This window comes from Rhinatrema bivittatum, chromosome 6 (genome assembly GCF_901001135.1).
Source record: "Rhinatrema bivittatum chromosome 6, aRhiBiv1.1, whole genome shotgun sequence".
Lineage (NCBI taxonomy): Eukaryota > Metazoa > Chordata > Amphibia > Gymnophiona > Rhinatrematidae > Rhinatrema > Rhinatrema bivittatum.
The window spans coordinates 218,541,977-218,555,052 of record NC_042620.1 but is presented as its reverse complement, the minus strand read 5'-3'; the positions used below and the strand labels follow the sequence as shown (position 1 = coordinate 218,555,052).

Sequence of the window (13,076 nt, the reverse complement as noted above, 5' to 3'; positions counted from 1 at the left end):
TGTAAAGTCATTGTTTGCAAATGCATCCGGAGTTGAATTTACAAAAAAAAACCCAACCCCACACTAACTGAACATGTGCGCACACAAATGTGTAGCAAGCAGGAAACATGATCTATATGCAGAAAACTTGGTTAACGTGCATAAAATGATGCACTAAAATCATGATTTGTACACATAAATTAACCAAAAAGGCACATTAGACAAACAAAGTTACAAAAGAAAAAGGTGCTTGTCTTTGCAGCAGGCATTTATTAGCACAGTTGTCACAACTGCACAGAGTTATTGCATGTGCAACTGTCTGTCATTACATAAGCTCTTAGGGGCACAATTGTGCAGCTCTTGCTGAAACCTCATGCTTCTCCGGTTTGGTGCATGAGGCCTTCCATTCCCCCATCATGCTGCTATTGTCCAGCTCCATCCTGGCCAACCGTTCTGCCAGGACTTATGCAAAACTGGAGAAGCTTGAGGCAACAGCGACATATGGCGAGCACTAAACAATGGTGACAACTATGCTGTTATATGTGCCTACCCTAAAAGAGCTTACGTAATGATAGACAATTGCACATACACTAATGCTGCATATTGGATTTGGGGATCTCAGGGTAGAGCCCCTTTTGCTCAGGATCCAAGACTCTGGTACCCCAGTGCTTAGCTTCGTATATTTCAGCTTCAAAATTTAACTCCTGGGTCAGAAGTGGAGGAACGTTAACTCTCACATTTCTGGGGCTAGATCTACGTTATTGGATCTGCCAAGTACTTGAAAAATGGATTGCCCACTGTTGGAGGCAGGATGTTGGGCTCGATGGACCTTGGTCTGACCCAGCATGGCAATTTTTATGTTCTTATATCTATGTTGCTGTGCCAAGGTGGTCCTGGATCTGGGATTTCATCTCTGTTTGGCATTGTGCTGGCACAGCACTATAGACTAACCCTTGGCACAAAAATATAAGTTAATTTTACTCTGTCTCTGACCCAGAAGTTTCCAGCATTAAGAAAATGTGAGTTAAGCCTTCAGGAGTTTAATTCACCTCCCTGCATTGGGGAGTAATAACTCATTCCTTCCTTAATATGGGACTTTCATGAAGGAGCACTAATTTGTGCTCACGATTTTTTTATTCCCATTTGTGTGTACAGTTTTGTATGCATCAAAATCCTTATTAAATCATGAGTAAAGTTGTGCACACACAAATGTGCGCACAAATGGGAATAAATGCGTGCGCTGAGCCTAGCATACCTTATTACATCAGCCTCCGTATTCTCACTCAGATGATATCATTTCTCTCTCTAACCTGTACCCTCTGTGTGTACTTCTGATCTGAAAAGACCTGGATTGGGAACCGAAGACGGAAGTATCGTTTAATGGGGATTGAGGTCCCTCCGCCCCGGGGGGGCCCTGCTGATTTCTCCGATCAGCTGGAGTCAGGCACCTCATTGCTGCTTACGCCGGGAGAGGAGACTGCCTTGGACGCAGGAGAGGACAACGATCGGAATGATGAAGTATCAATTTGCTTGTCTGAAGAGAGCTCACAAGGTATGGCACTGGGGAAGCTGCTGGTGATTTTATTTTACTTTGTTTTTTTTTAAGTCTCCTGCATCTTACCTGTACACTATCTGGTTTTCACATATTGTTTTTCTCGAATTGGGTGCTCTGCACTAAGGTTCTTTAAAAGATTTATTTTATTTAATCTTCACTTTCCAAATTGCCTGCTTCTGCAGTAGTATCGTGTAAGGTGATATAACGATTCTGTCAGATACCTTTGTTTGAAATGGGTGGTGCACTTTGTTCTTGGTGTCATTAGAGTTGCAGAAAAACTAGCATCTCGTTCCAGGACACTGCAGACCTTGATGAGCGATGCCCACCTCAGGCAGAGAGGCACAGTGGCATGTTGTTTACTTCTGTACCATTTGGGAGTTTATGGTGGGTGGGAAGGGGGTGAATACAATCTTCTGTCTTTTTTTTGCTTTTCTCTTCTTGTTAATTTGGTCCTTCATTTCATACTGACCTGGGATTTTCACTGGGGCATGGCCACAAAGTAAAAGAAAATATATGCAGTTGTGGGCCCACCTCCCTTTTTTCTTTTGTGCTGAGTTGACAATCTCCCCTTAAATGGAAAGCCCTTTCCTTTATAGCAGTAGTACTATTAAATATGTATATATACTTTTTTTTTTTTTTTAAATAATTTAACAGATAATTGCAGCAGGCAAAGTCCATTAAGAATTGGCCCAGCTTTTTAAATAAATGTCCTTAGATGAATCAAGTGTGCGATGTTCTTGCAATCACCTCTTAGCCACACCTGCCATTGTGGATAAAAGTAAAGTGCTATGGTGATGGACATGAAGCATCTCGTGGTAGTGCCATCCCAATGCATCTAATACCACCTGCAGCCTGGGGAAATAATTTTCTAAACTGCCTCTGGCACTGGGGTTTCAGCTGACCCCAGCCTATGGACGTTATTTTACGTTAAGTATGAGAATGGAAGTAAAATACTGTTTTTGCAAGAACTGAGGGTTGTCTTGTCTTCTTGACTTGCAAAAGCAAGAAGATGCCTCCCAAAAATGAAACATGCCTGGTGAAGTGATCTCCTTTCTGCTTTAAACATGCAAGAAACAGAGAGCCTTTGGATGCAGAAAGAAGTGTTCTAAACATCAGCTCGACAGAGGGAGGAGAGGATGAATGAAATTGGGAAATTGCTGTGGGGCATAGTGGAAGAGCATCCATAGTACCTGCTGTATGAAATGTTGAGACGTACGCAAAGCATAAGCCTTTCTTCTAAAGTACAGACAGTAATGCCTACTGTGCGTTGGTAAAAACGTTGGTTTTTTTTCCCAGATAAGTAACTTTTTTGTTTAATTATTTTGCAATGGCTTCTTTGTAGTTCTCTGGCAGCCGTGTTCACAAAACTTGGCCTGGCATACCTCACATGGATGGGATCTGATTAATTTATGTGATATGATTTGTTGACCATACACCACATCGACCAAGTTCCTTCCATTGAGTGCAAAGCAATTTCTGACTTGAGTCTACAAGAGGCTCAGGGCAATTACTGGGAAGAAGTTTAAAGAACATACTCCATATTTTTTACAGGTTTAAGCCATTCAGGATATTATTTTATATGTAAGGATGAATGAATGAATGAATTTAGAGGTTTATATGACAGCATACATAAATGCAGAAATCCTGAGAAACAAATTAGATTGGCAAATTTATTGGTAGACATTTGGAAACTGGGGAGAAAAGGGGCTGTCCTGATTGCCATCTGCTGACAAATATTCTGTGCCATGCCTCCCATACACTTAGGAGTGGGTTTCATGTTTGCAAGGGAGGAATGTGCTCATTCTATACACAAAGGGTTTTTTTGGGGAGTAAAAATCACTGATTCTATGACTTACTAAGAAGGGAAATAACATATGAGGTTTTGACTCTTGAAGATGCTTCTTACAGGAAGCGAGATCCTTTTATAGTATGACAGCAAGCTGCAGTATGGTTTTCTCCAGTGTGCATTCTCTTTCTCTCCATCTGTCTACCTCCCTATCCTAACCAAAGCAGGCTCATTTAATCCCCCTCCACCCCACCCCCACCCCTCCGGCCGGGAAACGTTACTAGTATATGCCTCTCATTATTACAGATAACAGCCCTCTCTAAAGAATTATCAAAAGTATTGTTAGCTGAAGCGTGGTTCTTAATCTGAGTCACAGCTTTAAATTTAAGCCCAAATTAGGGTAGGATAAAGCTTGCCTGGGGTAGCAATGCTTGCATAAAGCACAAGGGACCAATTCAGCATTCCTGCATATACCCCGATCAGTCCAGACTCCTGAGTTTTGCATCCCTGCCAGCAGATGGAGACAGAGAAAGTTTTACTGACACTGCTAAATAACCTAGTGTGCCACCTGCAGTCTCTCAGTATTTCTCTGTCTCCAGCAGTTGGTAGATGGTGTAAACCTCTATTTCTGGAATAAAAAGAAAAAAAAAAAGAAAAAAACAATTGAAGGAGAGGAGGAGGATTTCTCCCAGGGGGTCATTAGGTCTTGGTGGGGCCATCTTCCCTGGTCTGAGGTGGAAGAGCAGGGAGTTGATGACTCTTTTTTAGGCTCGGTCTAATGTTCCATGGGATGTAAATCTGGTGGTCCAGATCCCTCCCCTTCATAACACAGCTAAGTCAACTTAGAACCCTCTGGCAGCGCTGCAGATTCAAACTGGGAGCAGGAAAGTATACTCCCTTTATATTTTTCTTCCTTGTTGGGGACGTACGTTAGATTAAAAAAAAAAAGTTTACAAAAGGCAGACCTGCCTCACTGTGCTTGTTTTCTATTTTTTACATTCTTTTCCTCCGGCAGCACTGAGAGGTGCAGGGCTTGCTAGTGCCGGCTGTGTGGGGTAAATCACTGGCGGCATGTGATCTTAGCTACATGGAGAATGGTGCACGGGTCTACTTGCCACTCCAGGGCTGGACTCTGTTTAGGCTGCCTTTCCGACAGGGAAGGCATTTTGGGTGTGACTGCCACCTCTTCGAATCTAAGTGGTGGTGCTGCTGCTGCTGCACCTATGCATCGGATGCCATGGGATGCCAGGTCTGCTGTAGCTCCTCTCACTGTCGGTGTGGGAGTAGCAGCAATCTTTGATGCTTGGACTGGCCTTTCGCAGTCAGTGGGGAGACAGGGGAATCCCCACCAAGGTTATTCCTGGTGGTTTCTGGCTCCGAGGTAGAGCAGGGTGACTCTGATTGGGAGGATTTTCCCTTCAGCCTGGTTTCTGAGCCCTTAGTATTTTTCCACAGAGTTTGTTTTACTGATGCACAAGCCTATTTAGCAGGGAAGGCAGCAAGAGTGTTGCACACTTGAACCTGGTCCAGGCTTTCAGTTGATCCACAGCTAGTACGGAGACCAGTGCAGACAACAAGGAAGCGTTCCTCGAGTGTTCAGCATGTATTAGGTCTTTCCTCTCAGACTGATGGACTAGATGAGGGTTCAGAGGATTTGGACATTGATGGGGCAATGATGGATCCCTCAGGGGCTCCACAGAGACCTGATGAGGTGGATCCAGCTGGAGACCAGAGGAGATCCCAGTAGTCAAGGGGGATGACCCCAAAGTAGTTCATCTCTTTCGCAAAGAGGAGCTCTGGCCCTTGATTCTACATGTGCTCCAGGAGCTGGTAATCAAGGTTTCTCAAGAAGAGTCCGACTTGGAGGGAGTGGATCCTATTTTGGATGGTTTGAAGGGTCTTACAAAGGCATTTCCCTTCCATAAGTCGGTGAAGAAGGTGGTTTAGGAGTGGAATGCTCCAGAGATCAGCTTGAGAGTTAGCAAGGCTGTGTCAAAACTTTATCCATTGCTGGAGGAGACAGAGCCTTTAGGCGCTTTGCAAGGTCGACACAGTGTCGGCAGTTACTAAGAAAACTACTATTTAGTAGTGAGGTCCATGACATTGAGAAATGTGCAGAACCACAAGTTGGAGCTTCATCTCGATAATATTTGAAATTTCGGCCCTAGACATAAGAGTTGCAATATGCAGCAGTTTTAGGCAGAGGGCATGTCTGTGTTGGGTCCAACAGTTACAGGAGACGTAAGCTGTGTCAGATGTGGCAGCGCAAAAGGTTGAAAATGCCACACTGGGTCAGACCAAGGGTCCATCAAGCCCAGCATCCTGTTTCCAACAGTGGCCAATCCAGGCCATAAGAACCTGGCAAGTCCCCAAAAACGAAGTCTATTCCATGTTACCATTGCTAATGGCAGTGGCTATTCTCCAAGTGAACTTAATAGCAGGTAATGGACTTCTCCTTCAAGAACTTATCCAATCCTTTTTTAAACACCGCTATACTAACTGCATTAACCACATTCTCTGGCAACAAACTCCAGAGTCCAACCGCGCGCTGAGTAAAAAAGCACCCCCTCCGACCAGTTCCAAATGTGCCCCATGCTAACTTCATGGAGTGCCCCCCCAGTCCCTCCACCATCCGAAAGAGTAAACAACCGATTCACATCCACCCGTTCCAGACCTCCCATAACTCCAAACATCTCCACCATATTCCCCCTCAGCCGTCTCCTCTCCAAGCTGAAAAGTCTTAACCTCTTTAGTCTTTCCTCATAGGGTTGCTGTTCCATTCCCCTTATCATTTTGGTAGCCCTTCTCTGTACCTTCTCCATCGCAATTATATCGAACCATACTGTCTAATAATTACGACTGCACAGGTGAGCTCCTACCCGAACATCAGAGACATTATCCCCATTAGTAAGCACTAGATCGAGGATCGCACCCTCCCTTGTGGGTTCCATTACCATTTGTTTGAGCAAAGTACCTTGAAAGGCATTCACTCTCTCTCTACTTATTGTAGATTCCACAGAAGGTATGCTCCAATCCACATCCTGCAGATTAAAATCTCCAACAAACAACACTTCTCCTTTCTTTCCCAACTTTTGGATGTCCTCGATCAGGTCTTTGTTCAGTTCATCTGTTTGGGTTGGAGGCTTGTGGATCACACCAGTAAAAATGGAAGTACCATATTTCTTTTTAGGACGGTTCATAAAGCTTCTTCTTTACTCCACGTCCCTTGCAATTCAATTGCTTGGATATAGTTTTTGATATACAGAGCTACTCCTCTCCCTTTTCTATCCTCTCTGTCCTGCCTTAACAAGTTATAGCCTGGGATGGCCACATCCCAAATATGAGACTCCGTGAACCATGTCTCCGTAACAGCAACAATGACCCAGTCCACCTCCACCATTAGGGCCCTTCAGGTTTAGGATTTTATTGCCCAAACTGTGAGCATTTGTAGTCAGAGCTTTCCAGTTTTTCTCCCTTGACTTGTTGCACTTCGTAGACAGATGTTCTGCTTTTTTGAGCTGATTGATTTTGTTATTTTCTCCTCCATATCTTTTATTGCTTTTTTTGAATATGCCATACTGGGTCAGACCAAGGGTCCATCAAGCCCAGCATCCTGTTTCCAACAGTGGCCAATCCAGGCCATAAGAACCTGGCAAGTACCCAAAAACTAAGTCTATTCCATGTTACCGTTGTTAATAATAGCGGTGGTTATTATATAAGTCAACTTAATTAATAGCAGGTAATGGACTTCTCGTCCAAGAACTTATCCAATCCTTTTATAAACACAGCTATACTAACTGCACTAACCACATCCTCTGGTAACAAATTCCAGAGTTTAATTGTGCGTTGAGTGAAAAAGAACTTTCTCCGATTAGTTTTAAATGTGCCATATGCTAACTTCATGGAGTGCCCCCTAGTCTTTCTATTATCCGAAAGAGTAAAAATTCGATTCACATCTAACCGTTCTAGACCTCTCATGATTTTAAACACCTCTATCATATCCCCCCTCAGCCATCTCTTCTCCAAGCTGAAAAGTCCTAACCTCTTTAGTCTTTCCTCATAGGGGAACTGTTCCATTCCCTTTATCATTTTGGTAGCCCTTCTCTGTACCTTTTCCATCGCAATTATATCTCTTTTGAGATGCGGCGACCAGAATTGTACACAATATTCAAGGTGCGGTCTCACCATGGAGCGATACAGAGGCATTATGACATTTTCCGTTTTATTCACAATTCCCTTTCTAATAGTTCCCAACATTCTATTTGCTTTTTTGACTGCCGCAGCACACTGAACCGACGATTTCAATGTGTTATCCACTATGTCGCCTAGATCTCTTTCTTGGGTAGTAGCACCTAATATGGAACCTAACATTGTGTAACTATAGCATGGATTATTTTTACCTATATGCATCACCTTGCACTTGTCCACATTAAATTTCATCTGCCATTTAGATGCCCAATTTTCCAGCCTCACAAGGTCTTCTTGCAATTTATCACAATCTGCTTGTGATTTAACTACTCTGAACAATTTTGTATCATCTGCAAATGTGATTACCTCACTCGTCGTATTTCTTTCCAGATCATTTATAAATATATTGAAAAGTAAGGGTCCCAGTACCGATCCCTGAGGCACTCCACTGCCTACTCCCTTCCACTGAGAAAATAGTCCATTTAATCCTACTCTCTGTTTCCTGTCTTTTAGCCAGTTTGTAATCCACGAAAGGACATTGCCACCTATCCCATGACTTTTTACTTTTCCTAGAAACCTCTCATGAGGAACTTTGTCAAATGCCTTCTGAAAATCCAAGTACACTACATCTACCGGTTCACCTTTATCCACATGTTTATTAACTCCTTCAAAAAAGTGAAGCAGATTTGTGAGGCAAGACATGCCTTAGGTAAAGCCATGCTGACTTTGTTCCATTAAACCATGTCTTTCTATATGTTTTGTGATTTTGATGTTTAGAACACTTTCCACTATTTTTCCTGGCACTGAAGTCAGGCTAACCGGTCTGTAATTTCCCGGATCTCCCCCTGGAGCCCTTTTTAAATATAGGGGTTACATTAGCTATCCTCCAGTCTTCAGGTATAATGGATGATTTTAATGACATGTCACTTTCATTGGACATCTCCTGCCACCCCCATTGTTTATTTTAAATGTCTGGTAATATATGATCTGAATTTCTCACTTAGCATCCTCCTTCCTGCTACAGACAAATATAGGACATCCTTACCATATAGCCTTTTACTGCTCCATGCTCGACCCAGGCCTCCAATGTATCCAAACCACTGCCTGTACATCCGTTTTTGAGCCAGGAATCTAAATTATCTATATGGCATAGCTTCTCATTTCCCTTTGCATGATCAGGTAATACTTCCGAAAAGGCAATAGACTTTGCAGTGTGTCTTATTGTTCCTAGGTTTTGGAAATCTTTTTGTACTTCATGAGGTCATTGATCCCCAGGTGAATTATAACATTAATATCACAGTTCCTACTTTCTTCTTCAATGACTTGGACTATCTGGTTTGTATTCCTACTAGCTGAAGATCACCATCAAAAAGTGCTTCCAAATTGGTTCGTCTGATGACTGAGTCTCCGAGCACAAGCAGCTTTCTTTTATGACATTTGATTCTGTTGAAGGGCTTCTGGGTGCATTGGGAGACTTCACTTTTAGAAATCACATGAAAATCTATTGCTGAGGTTTCTTCATTCTCCAATGCAGAAAACACATTTTTTAGGGGTAACAGTGGGGAGAGTGGGTGTCTCTTCATCACAGGCCTTATTCTGCCAGAGCCCACTCTTATCCAGTTGTTCCTGGGTTTTCGAATCTTGGATTTCTGACCTCTCTGTGGGAGTGGGGGTTGCTGCAGAGGATACCATAAAGTTGAAGAAGGTGGGTGACTGTCACATGTCTTGTTCTACCTGAGCCCACTGTAAACCATTTTTTCTTGGGTTTCTGAAACTTTTGTGGGAGACGGGTGAGTGATATTGAATGTTCAAGGTTAATTGAAACCTGGGCAATTCCTCCTTTAGATGACTTGGCTCCATTTTAATTGCAGACAGCAAGGCAAAAGGGACAACCTTTGTTTCTCCAAATGATAGGCCTTGGGACATAAACACCACAATTGTTGCATTGAATGAAAGACATTTTGTTAAATAAAAACGAAATCCTTAAAATCATATAGATAAGGTAAGGTAAAAATTAGGCTCTAGCAATGAGTTTAGTTATTTGAAATAAAACTAAAATTATTAGTGTTAGGCAGTAAAGATTAGTAGGTAGAATATGAGAACCAATTTTAACAAGCAATATGCCAGTTTAAGTTACTATTGTCTGAGCTGTAAGGAACTACTATGTATTTTATTTATTTATTTAGAACTTTTCTATACCGACTTTCCAATAACAGAATTACTGATCAATTCGGTTTACATTTTGAACAATAACAGTGACAAGAGAATGTCTTACAAAAAACAGGTAGAAATAACTTGGAGATAAATATATGGGTTAACTAACAATGAGATACTAACCGTGAGATACAATATAAAATATACATAGCCTAATATAGGCAGACAAACATCGGTGTGGGGTTGTGCAAAGTCTAATGTTATGGGAAAGCTTGGTGGAAGAGCCAAGTTTTAAGTCTTTTTTTGAAAATAATGTGGCATTGCACTGATTTGAGTTCTGGCGGGAGCGTATTCCAGAGTTTAGGACCAGCTGTGGAGAATGCTCTTTTGCTTAACACTGATTTCATTGGTGGTATCTGTAGATTGTTTCGGTAGGCTTGTCTCACTGGTCTAGTAGAGGTGTGGAGTTGGAGAGGGAATTTGAGCTTGAGTGGGGTCGTATTGTGTAATGCTTTGTGTATTGATGAAAGCACTTTGAAGAGTATTCTGAAACTGACAGGTAGCCAGTGTAGGCTTTTCAAAATGGGTGAGATGTGGTCTCTTTTGTTAGTCTTGGTTAGGATCCTTGCCGAAGCGTTTTGCAACATCTGTAAAGGTTTTAAGGCGTTTGCGGGTAGGCCTACTAGAAGAGAGTTGCAGTAATCTATTTTCGTGAGTATGATTGCTTGTAGAACTAATCGGAAGTCTTGAAAATGGAGGAGTGGTCTAAGTCTTTTTAAGACTTGTAATTTGAAGAATCCGTCCTTTACTATATTATTGATGAGAGCTCTGTAGTTCATTTGGTTATCAAGTATGACCCCTAGATTTCTTACTTGTGGTGATAATGGTATTTGGGTGGTGATGTTGGTGCTGGGGAGTGAGTAAGTTCCATCTTGAGAGATGAGTAGGTATTCTGTTTTGTTTTGGTTAAGGATAAGATTTAGGCTTGTGAGTAGGTTATTGATGGCTTGTTGGCATGTGTTCCAGAAATCCAGAGTTTTTTGGAGAGATTCTCTCCCACTACTATGTAGTGGGAGAGAATCTCTCCCACTACATTAGCTTCATTTACTTCATCTCCCACTACTATGTAGTGGGAGATGAAGTAAATGAAGCTAATTATCTAGGAGTCCAGGGATGAATATATAAGAAAATTTAAACTCAGGGGTTAGGGAGGGAGAGAACTAAACAGTTGAGATTTACTTGTAGGAATTTTTTGTGCTTCCAGCTCCAACACACACTTTAGAACTTAAAGTCACAAGTAAGATAACCACCCCCCTCCCTCCAAAGGCACAAAATATTACAAAATCCAGACAAGGAATATACTTTGCCCAGATATACGGTAAATCAGCAGATAATTGCCGATTGAGCCAGTCAGGAGGTATGACTGGCTCAAACAGCCTTTGACCGTTGTAGACCCTGGTTCAAGGCCCAAAACTCTGCTGTTAGAATATCGATAAGTTCCTCTAACTATGATGACATTACCCTACCTTTAAACCCATTACCCTGGATACCCCTGGGATACCAGACACAATATAAAATTTTAACCATGATTCATAACCTGTTCAGTATCTCCTCGTATCAACTCCTGGCTCAAAATACCTATCTGCAATCAGAGGGCCAATGCCTACTTGATTTTTTTCTATTGCAGGCGCAATGCTATGGAACAGGCTTCCATTGACTTTATGTAAGCAAGGCTCTGGGAATATGTTTTAAAAAAAGAGAAAAAAACCCCACCTATTTAAGCAGGTTTTCAATTTGTTCTTAATATAAACCACTGAGAGTCTTGCTGGTATTGTTCCTGTTTAATCTGTAATTTTGTTCATTTGTTCTTAAATGTATTTTTATATACGTTTTTCACTTGGAAACCGCATAGAACTTGGGATTACGCGCTCTATAAACTTTTGAAATAAATAAATACTTTTTTCCCCCGACAGTTTTATAGATGCCAAATAAGACATGTACTTACCTATAACTCAAAAAAATTAATAAAAAGGGAGCATGAAAAAACAGAACGATCTACAGCATGGTCTTGTGAGATGCTTAGCATAGACATTGGCGCACAACTCATTATGAAATCCAAAGACTGAGACCCTCCACAGAGGTGGAATGCCCCAATGTTAGTGTAAAAGAGTAGCAGACGTTTGAACTTGATCCCTACCAATACTAATTAGTAGAAGAATTGTCAAGAAAGGAAAGATACAGCTTTTAGATTTTTCAGATTTCATTTTCTTTCCTTGTTTTTTTTTTTAAGTCTTTCCTCTCTCCACCTCCCAGCAGCAATGAAATCACAGTAGCACATTGCCAAACCTGACTACAAAAGTGGAACTTTTAGGTGCTCGTGGACACCAGTATCACTAGACAGAGGTCCTTGTAGACAGTAGCACAATGTACACTTCGCTAATAAAGTAAACTTTTTTTTTTTTTTTAAACTGTCATGATACTTTTCCCTTTCTGAAAGTTGACATCATTGTGCAAAGCAGGAAACTGGTTACTATTCTGCAGTATTAAAAAAAAAAATTAGAGAAGGATCTGATCTTTCTGTTACCTGTACATAAATTTATGTGCCTGCAAAGTATAAAAGTGAATGTGTCCCATAAAGTCCCGATATAAATATCCTAGAGGAAATTAATAGATGTAAGAATACCAAGTTTTGTCTAGAAGTGACAGTACATATGGTATTTCTGTTCTCTTTCTCTATTTTAATGCTTTCTGACTTTTCTTCCTTACTGAATTATATGGAAGCAATATAATATTTTGGCAAGGCACCTAGAACAATGCCTTTTTTTTTTTTCTTTAACCCTGTGTAGTACGGTGGCAATAATTAAAAATAAATAAATTTTGAAGCATATTTACATATATATAACTTCTATATCAATCTGTGCACATTTTTTCCTTTCTCTTTTAATTGCCTTTTAAAATACTGATTATGGCCTTATTTTTCAGGGCTTTTTTCCCCCTTGCATTTTTCATTGCAAAATGAATAAATTCTTGCTTTTCTTATCATAACCAGTCCCCCATATACATAAAGGGGTAGATTTTAAAAGCTGTGTGCGCACGCACACATGGACGCAACAATTGTATAACATGTGCACACGCTATAAAATCCCATGGCCGCACGCACATGTGCACTGGATTTTATAATTATAATTTTAGAATCCCCGTGCAGGGGGCACAATTTTGTAAGATTACGTGCGGCGATGCAATTGGGCCTCCCCAAGTTCCCTACCCCCCTACCCATACTCCCTCCCTCTTCCCCTCTCCTCCCCACCCCCAAACCCTTTCCCTACCTTTCATTTTTTTTTGTTTTTTTTTTTATTGCTTACTGCTCTGTTGGAGCAGAAGCAACTTGCGCGCACCGGCCAACTGCCGGCTCGC

At 41.4% G+C, this 13,076-nt stretch overlaps 1 protein-coding gene across 3 annotated transcripts in view; it reads left to right on the top strand.

The window, feature by feature from the left end:
- HDX (highly divergent homeobox) overlaps positions 1 to 13,076 on the top strand; it is a 200,913-nt gene that overhangs the window by 87,864 nt on the left and 99,973 nt on the right. For all 3 annotated transcript variants that reach the window (XM_029606566.1, XM_029606567.1, XM_029606568.1), the window contains exon 8: positions 1,324 to 1,531. In XM_029606566.1, the coding sequence (XP_029462426.1) occupies positions 1,324 to 1,531 (208 nt within the window). The remainder of the gene's footprint in view (positions 1 to 1,323; positions 1,532 to 13,076) is intronic.